The sequence below is a fragment of the Octodon degus genome, unplaced genomic scaffold (genome assembly GCF_000260255.1).
Source record: "Octodon degus isolate 3935 unplaced genomic scaffold, OctDeg1.0 scaffold00032, whole genome shotgun sequence".
Classification (NCBI taxonomy): domain Eukaryota; kingdom Metazoa; phylum Chordata; class Mammalia; order Rodentia; family Octodontidae; genus Octodon; species Octodon degus.
In genome coordinates this window covers 5896090-5911505 of record NW_004524608.1, presented here as the reverse complement: position 1 = coordinate 5911505, position 15416 = coordinate 5896090, and the positions used below count along the sequence as shown (strand labels likewise).

Genomic DNA, 15416 nt, shown 5'->3' with positions numbered 1-15416 from the left:
ACATTTTTCTTGCCATTATGGTCTTTTTTTGTGCTATTCACAAATCTATATATAAAAATATTAGTAGTTCTTCACAACACATAAACAATTCAGAATGCCTCTGTAAAATACCTGGTTTTCTAGAACTCTGTATACTGCTAAGCTGTTTTAGGATCCTGATGTTTGGCTAGGTAGGAAGTTCTTAAATATAATTGGTAATTGTTAAGAGTTGTTTTGAGGGTCGGCAAGATAGCTCAGCAGACTAAATGCCCGCTTAGGCAAGTGTGGGGACCAGGGTTCGATACCTGGCACCACATGCCACACTGGCCCTGTCCCTGGGTACCCTGAGTTGGCCACCAAGACTGGGTGTGGTGGTTCAGCCTATAATCCCAGCACCGGGAAGGCTGAATACAGGAAGAACACTATGAGTCTGAGCTGCGTAATCAGACTCTGTACCAAATACGTTAAAAAAAAAAAAAAAAAAAGAATTTGTTCTTATGGATAAACCAAAATCTTCTAATCTATTTCCATTTCTGCCTCTTGAGTGTAGTGTGTCAACTAAATGAAGGCAGTTACCGCTTGTCTAGCACTAGGAAATTCTGGTTGTAACTCAGATAGCCTCAGTTCTTTCAGCTATTCCTGTGTAACATGATTAGCAGTCATCCCTGTAGTCTCAGTCTCCTTTTTGTGTGTTTTTGATTTGATAATACCTCTCATAATGTGAAGCTCACACTTGAATATAGTCACGTGCTTAGATAGTCTTATGTTTTCACTAAATCATTCTTCATACTAATACTTATTCTTTTTATGTTTATAGAATCCTTTTATATTGTAAAAAAATTAATCTATTTTATAAATGAGGAAACAAGGCTCAAAGTGGCTATCATTTGTAGTTTGCACAGAGCCATACATACCATTGTTAATTTATAGATTGCACATCTGTCTACATGTTCTCAAGGTCACCTTTTTATAAATTTTGTTTCCCTCATGTCTTATTAGACAAGAGCCTATTGAATAAAACCACTAGACCTTTCTCCATATATACTACTTGTTAGATCTGTTCTGTCCTATAATTTCTTCATGCATTTTTTAAAATCTGAGTTTATGCCAGTTTTGTGATTTGATTTTATGTGGTAAATGAATTTTCTTGATATTGTGAATAACATTTGAAGAATGTAAGAATTATAGTTTAAAAAACAGATGTAGTTTCCATTATTCTCTTGTCTGTATAATTGGCTTATTTGCATATTTAAATGAATTTTGTTAAGTATAGTAAAAATCAGTCACACATTAATGAAGCAGCATCACATAGACTTTTAAGACTGAAACAGTGACCCAAGTTGTGTGTAACTTTATCTGGACATGATTGCAGTCCATGTCATACTTAGCCATCTTGCAGCAAAACAGGTTCATGGGAGAACTTAGCAGAAACTGCTGAATTCAAGATGTGTTACTCTTCTCACATCCAAAGAATAAATTACTTTCATATGCTTGAATGTTTATGAAAATTCATTTGAACTCTCATTGATCATTCTATTCCATTCTTTCTCAAGATGGATGTGTCAGTGAGATGGGAGAAGAGCCAGCTATAAAGTCTGCGGCGGCTCAGCAGGCAGCAGACGAGAGGAAGTATGCCCCAGGTTGTAGGAGGGGGATATTTCCAATAGAAGACAGTTGTCAATAGAAGCTACTTTTGCAGTTTCAAAAAAAGCTTATTGTATATTTCAGTTTCATAATGAAAGCTTAATATTTTTTATACTTTAGTTGAAAAGTAGCCAAGGACCTAGCCAAAATACCGAATTTTATTTGCAGAGAAATGCCCCCAAACAAAAGAAGGTAGAACCATGGTTGATAGGCTGGGCACACCTGCAGTCCCAGTTGTTCCATGGGCTGAGGCAGGAGGATTGCAATTTGGAGGCCAGCCTGGGCAAGGTAGCAAGTCTCTGTCTCTAAACGTTTATAAAAAGAGCTGGGAATGTGTATCCCAGTGGTATAGAGCTTGCTAGCATGAACAAGGTCTGCATTTAATTGCCAGTTCCATAAACAAAAACCAGTGATGAATAAACCTTTCATGTGCATTTCTAAAGAAATCATTAAGCCTCTCTAATCTGTTTCAGAGTCCACAAGAACAAATTCTGAGCATGTAGCTTCTCCCACTTCCTCTACTTAACAGTGGTGCTGTGATCTTCTCTGGGATATGATTAATACCCTGGGATATAATTCATGTTGCACCTAGAAAAATACGCAGATGCTCTTTAGCCGACTTTTCACCTTTGCTCATTCTCTCCTTCACCTATTGTTCCTTCCGCCCCTTTTGTAAGAAGATCATGATTTTATGTATAAAATGGAAGTAAAAGGAATACAGAACTATTCTGACTTTTATCAAAGCTCTATGTTATAGCATCTGGCTGAGCAGTAGCCTTTTTAAATTTTCTCTCTGTGCTACACATAGCTTTTTTTTATTCCTTCACTGTTTTTCATTCAGATTATTACATATTCTGATTTTAATCTAAGGATTATGATACTGTCATGTACAGGTAGGTGTACACCTGTATCCACCTTTTCTAAGCTTTCTTTCAGATCTATTCCCATCAGATTCTTCCCATAGAAGTACCTCCTGTTTCTTGTCATTTTCTTTTTCTGATTAGTAGTAGTAGTAGTCAGAATGATGTGTATTACAATCTTCTGTGTCCTGTGTGTAAATCACTATAACTGTAGGACAATGCCTAATCCTTTCTCTGACAGTTTTTAAAAAGTTATATTCTTAAAAACCTTGAAACAGGTTAGGCATAGTGGTGTACACCTGTAATATCGGCACTTGAGAGGCTGAGGCAGGAGGACTGCTGTGAGTTTGAGGCCAGCCTGGGCTGCATAAGTGAGTTCAAGGGCCTGCTGAACTACATAGTGAGACTCTTGTCCCAAACAAACAAAAACCTTGAAGCAAATGCTCAGAGCTGTTCATTTAGGAAATATGAAGTCCTTAGTGATGTTCATGTTCCAAACAAAGCTGAATTCTGAGTCTAGGAGGAAAAAAGAAACATAATAATTACAGTGCACTATGACAGCTGGAAAAAGTAGTTCCGCCACCCAAGAAGTCAAGTACGTCTAGTTATTATTCACTCCTGCAAGTCCTGAAATGATGGCAAATTCCCTTAGCATTTGTTTTTTGACAATAGCCAGCCACTCTTCGTTAGTCAGAAGACAGATAGATGGTCAGTCAGAGATTTTTATCAGGTTCGTGTTCTTACAGAAGATTCAGACCTTAGAAGCCGTGGGGGTGGCTGATGTTCTGCGTGTCTACCGTTTTGTATCCATTCAGCCTTCTGGTCATCTGTACATCCTCTTCTTGACTGGGGGCTCCAAAGACTGTCCTTGGAGTTCCTCACGAGGAGGTGCTCAGAACCTGTGCTCAGTTTTGTGTTCGCTGCTCATGCTTGCCTCAGAGCTCCTCATTTTGGACTTCACAGCTCTTTGAAATGTGGGCGGAGGCACCCTTATTTTGGTCTGTTGTTACATTTTCTGATTCAGGTTCCCTCTGATCTGGTTTGGGATGTTTTAAGAATGTATGTCTGTTTTGTTAAATTTTACTTTTTTTCTCATTTTATATGTATATAGCTTTACACATAGACATCTCTCAGAAGTCATTTCTTCTGTTTTCCCCCTTAAATTTTGCTTCCGTGCATTCTTCATAAAGCAGTCATCTAAACATCTTCCTGTTATCGCATGATCTGAATCTGCTCCAAAACAGATTTGTAGTTTCTTGTAGGAACATTCTAGTACCCACAAAAAAGCACATTATGCAAACACATCTGCTTGTATTTTGAACTGTGCCTACTTCCTATGATGATTGCTGCCTGCACCACCCTGTTTTTTGTGGAATGTCCTTTCCTCTCTTCTATCACGGCTTTTCCTTCCTCTGATGCTTCCCTGGTCACTGGTCAGCCTCCATGCAGCATGGCAGAATGGACCAGCTCCTTCTTCATGCTCAGGGGACTTTGCTCACTGTAGCTTGGCACATGTTGTAGTTACTTCACTGTGTCTGCCCTCCCCTCCTGTGAGTGGCGAGTCCTGCCAGGACAAGAACTGGTGGGTAGTGCACTTTGCAAGACCTAGTGCGTTGGAGTTAGATTAGTTTTGATTACTGAGCTTGACATTTTTAAACTCAGTAACCTTAGCTATTTTAAACTATGAGAGTCTAGCCTCCTCAGCTGCCTCATTTGTAGAACAAAGCTACTACTTAAATTTACTTAATTGTTAGTACTAAACTCAAGTGTACAGAGTACTGAGTGAATGAAGAGTTTAGCATAGGAAAAGGGTAAACTATGTACTATAGACCTTGATTACTATCACACATGGTATCATAATATTTGTGTTGGGGGCCAGGGCTGTAACTCAGTAGAACAGCATTGCCTGAAAAATGTGAGGTCGTGAGGTTGATTCCCAGAACCAAAAAAGTAAAATATGTGCTTTTTAAAAAGCATTTCATATTTAAACATTGATGCACTGGATTTTTAAAAGATATATTTGTTTGTATTTTGTTATGTGAAGCACTATTAAAAACATTTTAGTGGGTTTTTTTCCTCTTGGTTTACAGGCAGAGAAACTTTCTAGGTTTCAAAACTTCCCTTCGTTTTAGGAGTTACATCATTTTAAAGAGAGCCATTTGCTCATAGAATTATAAATAGACTTTGTTAAGAAAAAGCACTGTTAAGCATTTCTCAAGTCAGACCTTCAAGTCTCTGGCTATCTTAAAGAACAGAATTTCTGAAACACTGAACTGTAGCCAAATGAGCGTTGTCTGGGCCATAAGCACTGTCATCTAGATCTGGGTGAAAGAGAAAAGGCAGACTTTTGGAACATGGAGTAAAAATTAATTGAAGAGATTAGGAAAGCATTCTAGTTACAGAAAATGACAGGAAATAGAGCCCAGATAGCACAAATCGTATTAGCTGATCCAGATTTTTCTATTTATATCATTTTTACTTTCTTCTAGTGTGAACAAATTTTGACTTTTTTTCCTCTTACTTTGTTAAAGTTCTTTTCTGCTCAGAACTCTTCATTTGAATTCTTAAATTTTTTTCACGTATCGTAAATTTTATTTTCAGAGCTATGAACCTATCAAAAGTATCTGTTCCCCTAGCATATTTATCTGCTCTGAAGTACTGGTCTGTCTTGCTTTATAATAAACATAATCCTAGAAATTCTAGTGTGAACTCTTACCATTATTTAAGAGTAATAATAGTATCCAGAATAACATTTTCTCATAAACTGATTTTGTGATGTTTGTCTGAAAGAACTCATTCGTAGTCATTTTCCCTGCATATTGTAATTAATAAATTGAAATGATTTTTGGGCTTGTCCTAAAGTACAACAGACACATATTTTCTTTGAAGTTCAGATACAACAAATTTGCCTGCTCTTTAAAGTTCAGTGTAGCATAATTCATATATTTGAGTCAGTCAGATTTGCTGTTGAAGTTTGAGGAGTTTGGTCTCTTAGAATGAATACTGATGAGATGGGCTCCAGCCCCCAAAGTGCTGGGAACCAAAAGGAGACATCTGGGTGGGGTAGCCAAGAAGGCCTGACACAAGGAAGCTAGGACAGCCGAATCCCTGCTGAAAGTGCAAGAACTAGGAGGAGTCCTTGGTCTTCAACTGTAAGGGGTAAAAGTGACAGGAAAGAAGCTTTCGGGAAAAAAAACAAGGTCATGTAGATCCAGGCTTTCTGCAGTAACCATTGGTTATGGTGTACCAACTGCAGTACAGTGTGGCCTTTTGGGAATATTTTGTAATTAGGATTCAGTGACTACTCGCATAAGGAAGTGATCACTGTCACAGAGCAGTATAACTCAAAATACAAAATTTTAGGCCCCAAGGTAGTACAGTCTACAGTGGAAACCCAATGATTAGGGTCCAGTATGGGAGCCTGCTGCCTTCACTCAAAAATAAAAACTATAGACTGTGGATTTGTGAATTTAGATGCCTCGTGCCAGATCTGCTAATAAGGCTCATGTGACAATGTTCAACAATGTTCAATGAAGAGAGCACTGAAAAGAAATAGCAGGTGAGAATTCTATGAAGCATAATACCCAGATTTGGTGGTCCCAAAATGTGTTAGTGGAAATAAACATACAGAATAGCGTTTTGTTTCAGGGCTTGTCTGAAGGGTGTTTTATCTCACCATGTTGTCATTGTACATCTGCATCTTCACCCTTTTAGAAGCAGATCTTAATTTTCAAATGGAATAATACTTAAAGTAGGATAGGAGGGATACATGGTAGTGCCCTGCCATCTCTCCCTCCCCCATTCTTTCCTGTGAAAATTTTGTGCAGACAGGAAAAACTCACTGGCTGGCAACCAAGGACAGTTTATTGTAAGAAAGCAGGTTTGTCTACACTTTGCGGTCTATAGTTAGGCATTTCATGATAATGCATATATTACTGTTAATCTGAGGACCAGAAAGAAACAGTCTGGCCACTGTCTTGTGTGCTCTTGCCCATGCCACTGCCATTTTCTGTTTTATGATGTTCTCCACAAGGTCTGATTCCAGAACACAATTTAAGTTATAGTCATTGCTTATCTCTTTCTCTACTTTCTAATAGTGGTTGGACTCTTTTGGTGTTACATAGAGATACCTATTGTGAGATGTTCAGGTTCAAGGGGACATAGGTAGTGTCTAAAACAAGGATTCCATGAATGCTACCTCAACTCCCCACCAGTGTGGGTCCTTCACCGAACAGAGGGGATGGTTTGAGTGCCTTTGTGCTCTTTGCGCACTTGCGGTACTCAGTAAAGACTTTCTTTGCCTCTTTGTCTTTTAGCTTGGTAGCTTTAACACATACGTTTTATACTGACTCTTTTTTGGTACCGGGGATTGAACTCAGGACCTTGTGCTTGCCAGGCAGCTGCTTATGTCACTGAGCTATCTCCTGGCTTATACTGAGTTTTTGTTGCTGCTAAAAACTAGATTACAAATTTCCTTAGTGTTTAATAATCAGTGTAGTATGAGTTGAGTGTTAGGCCACCAACAAGCTGCATAGCTTAACCATAATGAAAAGACTTCCTCAGCCAGGTAAATTAGATGTTTACTGATGCTTTTATACAAATCAAGTGATCTTTGTTAACATAAAATATTTAAATAAACAGTCCTTCTCTAACATATTATACTGATTATATTCTTTAAAAATAAATTTAATATAAAATATGTTCAGTAGCTTGGTTTTTCATTGTAATTTGCTTGGTCTTTTCAAGTCTTTGTGGAAAGTTTACTTTTCCATGTTTCTGTCTTTGTAATGTTTTGGTGATGAGGAGACTTGTTAATTAGATTTACCACATAGTACCTCTGAGAAGATGATAGACAATTTCCTAGGAAGACTGTTCTGTTCAGGGCCAGCTCCTGGCAACTCAGAAATTCCCCATTGTGGCTTATGGGAAAGTTTACTAGTGTAAGTTTGTTGTTTAGAATTGAATTCATCTGTAAGATGCTCTTTTGGATTTGCTGACTTGCACATAATTGAATTGCCAGTGTAAAGTCTTCTTTCTTTCTTTTTTTTTTAAGACAAGGTCTCACTTTGTAGTTCAGGCTGGCTTTGAACTCACTGTGTATCCCAGATTGGCTTTGAACTTGGGGCAATCCTCCTGCCGTGGCCTCCCAAGTGCTAGAATTACAGGCATGTGCCACCACTCCTGGCCCAGAGTGAGGTCTTACATATATAACAAGAAGCAAAGTTATATCAAGTTGAGTCAGTGGTACTGTTTGAAAGTGAGAGTGTATCCAGGTGGAGAATCAGCTTCCTTGGTGTCAGTGGTTCTCAGTGGGGGACTCCGCTAATGTTTAAGCATGGTTTTGGCTGTCACAGTTGGGAGCTTAGTATTCCTGGTATATCTACTGAGCAGAGGTCCACAGTGCTCCTAGTCATCCCACAATGCTTAAGATAGCTCCCTGCAGAGTACTGCAGGGTACAGTGTGTCAGTAATGGTGAACATAGCCAGACTGCTGCAGTGCTAGGAGAGTAGCTCAGTGACAGAGCACTACCATGTCCCAAGCTTTGGGTTCTATCTCTAGCAACAATAAAATCTCCATGAAACCTGCAGTGTGCATTTCAAGGAAGGGAATCACTAGAAGCCCACAGCCAAAAGGCATCTGGGTCAGAGGCAGTGGATGTAGGCAGGTAGAGAAGCCAGTGAGGCTGAACTGAGATGAGCTATTTTGATAAGGATTTAGCTGATTTCCTTTCTCTGACTCTTTTAAAAAACTTTTTATTGCTACATATTTGCAGCACGTGATGATTACATTCATGGTATGAGTTGATACATGCACTCTTGGTAAGATTTTTTTCCTGGCTACAAAGTGCAGTGTGTTCTTTTAGGCACAGTGTTTTGCTCTCCTGCAGTCATGGTAGTGGTCATATCCGTAGTGTTTCCTTTTTCTTTCTTGTTGCCTTTTACTTGTGGGTTTCAGAGGCCCCTGGGTTTTCCTTTAAGCATTTGATCCATTTAAAAAAAAAAAAAAATCAAGACACAGTTGTTGATATTGTTTTTCTAAAATACAATTCTCCATGTCTGGGTTCAAATTCTCAATGATGAATTCTGTGAACTGGGGCAGACTCTTTTTGAGTCCATCTATTTACTTATTTATCTTTGAGACAGTGTCTCTCTGTGATTCAGAGTGGCCTTAAACTCACTTAATAGACCAAGCTAGCCTCAAACTCATGTCAATCCTCCTGCCTCAGCCTCCCAAGTACTAGGATGACAGGCATGTGCCACCATACCCAACTCCTTTATCTATTAAATGTAGATTTTTATTCCTCTTCTGCCTACCTCACAGGGTTGTTGTGAGGGTCACATGAAATAATTAACTCTTAAGAATTCTGTATAAGTTGCATAGCATAATGCAAATGTGAAATCTGCAAATATAAGGAGGATAAGATTTTTAGTAAGTAACATGGATTATGAAAAGAATGTGGGTTTGAGGGATTTGTTTTCCCTTCTGTTTTCTTGTTCATGTGGTGTGCTTTTCTTCATCTTAGTCAAGTTCAGAGGTGATGTTCAGTTAGTTTAGGTTTTTGTCTTTTTATAAATAAGATGCATAGAGGTAAATCTTTCACTTGATGAAACCTGATACTATTTGGTAAAGGTCAGTGAATGATGCAAAGCAAAATCATAGAAAGAAAGTTCTGAATTCCCAAATGGCACAGACTAAGCCAAATAGAACATCGTCACCACCCTCGTTACCATGGTTGTCCTCAGTGTTGATTGTTGGTCAGTTCTGTAGAACCAGAAATATTTTTCTCTGCTATTCCCCCCATAAAACCTCTAGTTGATAATTTCACTCATGTTCCTATTTTCAATACAACAGTTACTCTTAGTAGCCATTAGAGTTTATCTAGCCCCCAGGCCAGTGTACCTACACTGTGTGGATTCTGAATAGTAGTGCATCAAGTTAGCTTAGCCACATTTATAGAAAGACTTTTTGCTTTGATAGAGTCTTACATGTGGCGCTCTTCATAAATAGACCAGGCATGCTGTCCGATGTTGGATAATCGATAGGACCGTCAGAGTAGAGTAGGCTGCTGGGAATTGCTCCGTCCAAAGGTGTCCTAGCTCTTCCCTCCTTGGTCCTTGTGATTAATGAGAAAATACTCTTTTCAAAGTCAAAGGCTGCTTCATTACTACCTTTCTCTTCTGCAAAACATTACCAGTTTTACAATTAAGAGAACTTATTTGTCTTTCATCTATTTTATATTTATTCTTTATAAAGTGACTTTCCTTCCATATAATAGGCTCAGAAATAAGTTCCTATAACCTCACAGACCACATTTTTATAGAACACCTCAGCTCTGCTGGTTAAATGCCTCCCTAAAGCTTCATAACGTAGCTGGAACTAGATTGTGCTCTGAAACATGGAGTCTTTCAACTGGATTATTGACTTGTACACACATAGTGAAGAGGCTAGAAAGAGAAGAGGCTCCCTGTCCTGATCCTGAAGCAAGTTTCCCCTCTCTGCTTCCAAGGACTTTGAGCTCACGGGCAAAAATCCTACCCAGTGTATCTCACTAGGACAACCCATTTTATGTGCTCAATAAAGAGTAAGTCTTCTCCCACGTAACCACTAAAGAACAACATATGTTTCTAACGTCAGCTTTTTATTTTTTTTTTTTTTATCTTTCATTTTTTTGTTGGTAAATCTCCCAGACAACAGCAGTTCTGTAGAGAGTTTAAATATGAAGGAATGGCAGGACGGGCTAAGGGCACTTCTACCCAACATTAACATCAGCTTTGGTGGACTGCCCAATTCTTCCTCCCCCTCCAACGCCAACCACAGTGCACCACCGTCCAACACTGCCACCACCGACAGCGTGAGTTGGGACAGCCCTGGCAGCTGGACAGACCCAGCGATCATCACAGGTAACTTTCTCACTCCCTTCAGCTCCAGTCATGGCCATCAGTTTGGTTTTTAGCACAGAGTCCATCAAAACCGAGGTCTCTTCACCATCAGTTCCTTTCAACAAAGCCACAAATGAGCCGTGGCCTGCTTCCTTCTTGGGGTCTTGGTGAACCTGTCTGCCTCGTGGTGTCCCCTGGCATCCATTGGGTGCCTTGCTTGCTCCTCGTTGTCAATGTGGGTGCTGATGTCTGGCAGCATGCGTGTGTTTTTTAGGCCTCAGAGTACAAAAGCATCTGACTGAGCCGTCTTAGGAACATACTCCACTTTTTTATAAAGCTCTCTATTATAAGGCTGTCTTGGTAGGTGTCCCTCTTAGACAAAGGCGAGCACAATGGGAAGATACTGTCACTAGAGTTCTGGGCAGTTATTTTCTTGCCTTCTGCTTCTGTGACAGTTGGAATCAGTCTCTTGTTCATAGTGAAGAGAGGCATGGGTCTGTGTGACAGTAAATCTTGGTCCGTGTTGGGGTGGGGGGTAGATAAAAGGGAAATACGATTTAAATGATATTTTTAGAAGAAACTTAAAATTACATTTTCTGTGTTTCTTGGATTAGATGAATCATTTCTGTCTTTTACATTTGTTTGACAAATGCCTTACTCTTTCTCTACGGACTCACCATCTTGCCTCTTACTCTCTGTTCTCCCTGCAGGTATTCCAGCCTCTTCAGGAAACAGTTTAGACTCTCTTCAAGACGACAATCCTCCACACTGGCTAAAATCCCTCCAGGCCCTCACAGAGATGGACGGCCCCAGCGCTGCCCCGTCACAGACCCACCACAGCGCCCCCTTCAGCACACAAATCCCCCTGCACAGAGCCAGCTGGAATCCCTACCCGCCTCCCTCAAATCCCTCCAGCTTCCACTCCCCACCCCCAGGCTTTCAGACAGCCTTCAGACCCCCCAGCAAAGCCCCCACAGATCTTCTACAGAGCTCCACACTGGACCGCCACTAGGCAAGAGGAGAAACCAATAGAAAATGCAGGATTTGTCCCACCCTGTTTTCTCCTTCTCCACCCACCTACAGCTCCCTTCTCATCTCTTACGTTCTGAAGAATCCAGTTCCTGATCATTTTTTTTCTCCTTGCCCCCAGATGCAATGCGATCACAGGGTCATTACCATCTTCTTTTAATCGTAAAAGTTTCTTTTGATCTAGCATTTGAGTGACAATGTTGAATGTTTCTTAAAAATGCCTTTTTGAAAAAGGAGAGGGAAAAAAGAAATCAAAGGGCAGTCTCGATACTTAGAAAATTACTGTTTGTCTGTTGCGCATAATAATGACATAATCTGCTTAGCAGAAAATGACGATTAATCTATAGGAAAGGTCAAGTAAATGCATTATCAACTGCAGAAGTTTGAAAACCAGGTTAATTTAAATGAGATTGCTAAATGCATGGGGGAAGGCAGTGGTCCTGACATTCATCTTGTATTCAGCCTATCATTATTGCAGGAAAAATGCTTTTAATTTAATTTTTTAATTCTGTTGTCAAGTTGATGGGAAGGACTTGAGCGTGTCAGTAAGCAAAAGAATTGATCAGAAGTTGATGGAAAGAGAAATTGATCTGTAGTAGTAACTGGCTTATTGCTAAAGAGTTTGTAAGGAGGGGAGAAGTGATTTTTTTTTAAAAGGAGAAAAATTTGGGCTTTAGATTTAAAGTAAACTCAAATGTTTTAAAGAAAAAAGTACTCACAGATTTAATACCTATACGTAATGTAAGAGCTGAAATGTACGTGATTTCTTCAGTCTTTCTCCTCTGTCAGAATCGTTTTTCTTTGACCTTAAGTCCACCTGACGAGGGCACTCTGAGATAGCACTGCTCTGGGGCCGTCTGACCACCAACAAGAGCAAATCTCTGACCTCCTTGCCTGCAGCTGTTACTAAACCCTGTAGTTTCTGGACGTTTGTGCAGTATTCAAGACAGGAGAAAAGAAAACAAACCTGGTATAACCTGACGCTAAAACTAAAAACAAGGAAATGTACCTCTTTCTTCAGAATTAAAACTAAAATCTTAAATAAAACAAAAACTTGATGATGACCCGCTGGGTTGTTCTTGCTTTTGTTTTTCTAGTCTGTTGAGTGCCAGTTTGAAACATTTTGTGACAAGTTCCATCTCATTTTTCCATTTGGCTTCACACCTTCAGCCACAGGGAGGACGGTTTAGAAGATGAAATTAGGAAAATAAAACAAGATCAGTTACAGTCAGTCACTGCCAACTTGTCCTCAGGCACCTCTCCCATAGCTCTCGGTTCGCTGGTGTCCATGCGGGCTGAGCCTTCCAGCTGAGAAGCTGCATGTGCAGAGCTGGATGCTGGTTCTACTGAGGAGACCCGGCACAAGGGCCAGCCAGCACACGCCACAGGTCGCGCTACTTGTGAGTGTCAGGATGGGGAGATGCTGAGGAAGGTGACCATGTCTTGTGATGACCCATTTCAGGGAGAGCCTCATAATGGAGAGAGATCACGCCACTGACTGGAAGAAGGCAGATTGTAGAACTTGAATGTTGTCTTCCACAGCCCTAATTATGTGGTTTGCGTATCTTATTTTGGATGCATTCAGAAGTTGGCAGCTTGGAAGCCGTTCCCAATAAGGGAATATTTGCAGGTTGAATGATGCAGATCTAAGTTGTATGTGTTCAGACTGATTTTCTCAAACTTACTTTGATTTAAAACAAACATTTTGGAGGTGTTAAGATATTCTCAAATGTCACCACAAATAGATGCTGACCATGGGGACAGAAAAATGTTGTGTAAAATTAACCAGAATATTCCTGTGATAAAAAGAGAAGACCCAAAACTACAGGCTGTCCATCCCGTGAACTTTACATCTTTCTTGGACCTTCACATTGCATTACAGGGTGAGGGCCCAGCACCCCAGGAATATTTGCGCAAAGCAGTGACTTGTGACCTTTTTGGGTGGAGAGGGATCCTGAGGACAGTATACCAATAAAAATGTTGCATTTTCTGTAAAAGGAGGACATTCTGCCCTGCAGGGCTGCACAGTGATTGTGTATGTTGAATGAATCATGCATACAGAAAACCCCTATCTTTAATAAGCCTTCTGAATGCCTTTGCCAAGCTCCATTTCGATGTCCATATGGCCGTGATTTTGATTTCTGTGTCAGTCCTATAAGAGTTTTGCTAGCTATGTATATATCTGTGCACACTATATTGTTTGTTTTTTTAAAACTAACAAACCCAACCAGGCCGCATAAGGAAAGAATGTTACAGTCAACTCTAAGAAAGGCTTTTAAAGGTAAGAACATCTCTGGATCATAGTTTAGCTATAGCTTTTCTGATAAGCTTTAAAGGTCACAAGCAAGACCTGGACTTAACCGTTTAGAGTATCTTGACAGGTCTACTGACAAATATTTGGCAGAAGTACAGTCTGAAGGAGGGAGCAATGTGCTGCTTTTGGTATCTAAGGTCAACCATGGCTTCCCTCCCATCTTCTGGAGTAGATTAAAGTACCACACTTAGAGGTGAATCTAGGATACAAAGGAACTGAGCTGATAATTCTCCAGGGCATGGCAGTGAGAATAGAGTTATTAGACTTGGGCAAAAGCCAGTAGTTATGGACAAGTATCTGGACCAAATAGATCTGGATGGTACAATGGCAGTAGAAATTGGTGCTGAATGTTCTTTAGCATCTGTCTCTTGGGTTACAGTACTCAGGTCTGGTGCGTAGCAGTCCTTCCTAGGATTTCACTTCTGTCTCCTTCCTTGGACTTTCTTTTTCTTGTATCCCTGTGTACTGTACCTTGTGGCATTTTTCATGATTGCTCAAGAAAAGTTCCTTGAGAGAGAGAGAGAGATCTTTTAATGATTTACATGTCTGCAAGTAAGATTCTGTCTCAGTAGGTAGTTTGGTTGGACACGGAATTCTCAGTTGAAGATACGTTTTCTTCCAGAAATGTGAAGACATTACTACCTTCTTGCCTTTAGTATTGTTAACGAAAAATTCTAAAACTGTTTCTAAACTATATGTCAAATCTGCTTTCTCCTTCTGTGGAAGCTTATAGAAGGTTTATCTTCTGTGTTCAGAAGTTTTGAAATGGTGTTCCTAGGAGGGGCTCTTTTAATTCATTATGCTGGAGACTCATATCCAGTTCTGGGAAAAATTTTTATTTCATTAGTAAATTTCTTGCATTTATTTTCTCTTTCTAAAAGTCTCATTATTCAAATATTGGACTTTTTTAGTCTTTTCTTTAATTTTCCTTGTCTCTAGTTTCCCATCTATTTTCTGCTCTTCTCTCTAGGAGATTTTCTCTCAACTGTTTATGTCTTATTCTTCTCATTTCTGTTTTGTCAAGTCGATCTTATCTGTTTGCTCTGGTCTCCATCTTCCTTATAATCAACTTTTCAAGTGTGTGGCAATCCTTGGTTCTCTGCCCAGGAGTAAGACTGAAAATTTGATCGGAAGTTTTGAGAATATGAATTGAGTTTACCAACTTTGAGTTCATCTGTGGGAGGGTATGGGTGGTTGGTCTGTCTGTTGGGGAACCATTTAGGACTTGTTTGCCGTCAGATTCTTTAGAGAGGTCTGAGAATGGCCAGCCAAGAGGATAAGGGCCTGGCTGCTAGCACTTCAGATCTGTTTCTTTCCTCTCCAGATATTATCAAAGTAGCTGCTTATCTGAGAGGTGAAGTCCCCACACTTTGATGCTGTTTTCTTTTGTTCTTTTTTTCTTTACTCTTAATTTTGCTGAGCTTTTGGGAAGAAATCAGACACATAGGTTTGATCTGCTATGTTAGCCCGTATTTGTGCTCTCCTTTTATAAATAATAGGAATAGTTTGCAGAAGGACCAAGGAGGACTGTCTTTAGCTATTGGCAAGTAAGCATGAGTCGCCATGTTATTTCTTGGTTTAAATAGTGCCTGCCATTGCTTCCCCTAGAGATGATCTCTTTTTGACATCCTCTTTTCAATGGTGCTCCTTTAATTTACAGTAAAAAGTTTTGTCTCAAAAATAAAGGCATATATATATATATATATATA

General features: G+C 39.7%; 1 protein-coding gene across 6 annotated transcripts in view; it reads left to right on the top strand.

Moving 5' to 3' along the window:
* The window catches only part of Cnot4 (CCR4-NOT transcription complex subunit 4), a 130910-nt gene extending 118452 nt beyond the window's left edge, over window positions 1–12458 (top strand). For 2 of the 6 annotated variants that reach the window (XM_023713615.1, XM_023713616.1), the window contains exons 11-12: window positions 10173–10385; window positions 11075–12451. In XM_023713615.1, coding sequence (XP_023569383.1) covers window positions 10173–10385; window positions 11075–11376 — 515 coding nt within the window. In that variant the 3' untranslated portion in view covers window positions 11377–12451. Of the gene's footprint in view, window positions 1–10172; window positions 10386–11074 lie in introns of all 6 variants that reach the window. The other 4 variants (XM_004629854.2, XM_004629853.2, XM_004629851.1 and 1 more) reach the window with 3 other exon arrangements.
* Window positions 12459–15416: the final 2958 nt, after the last annotated feature.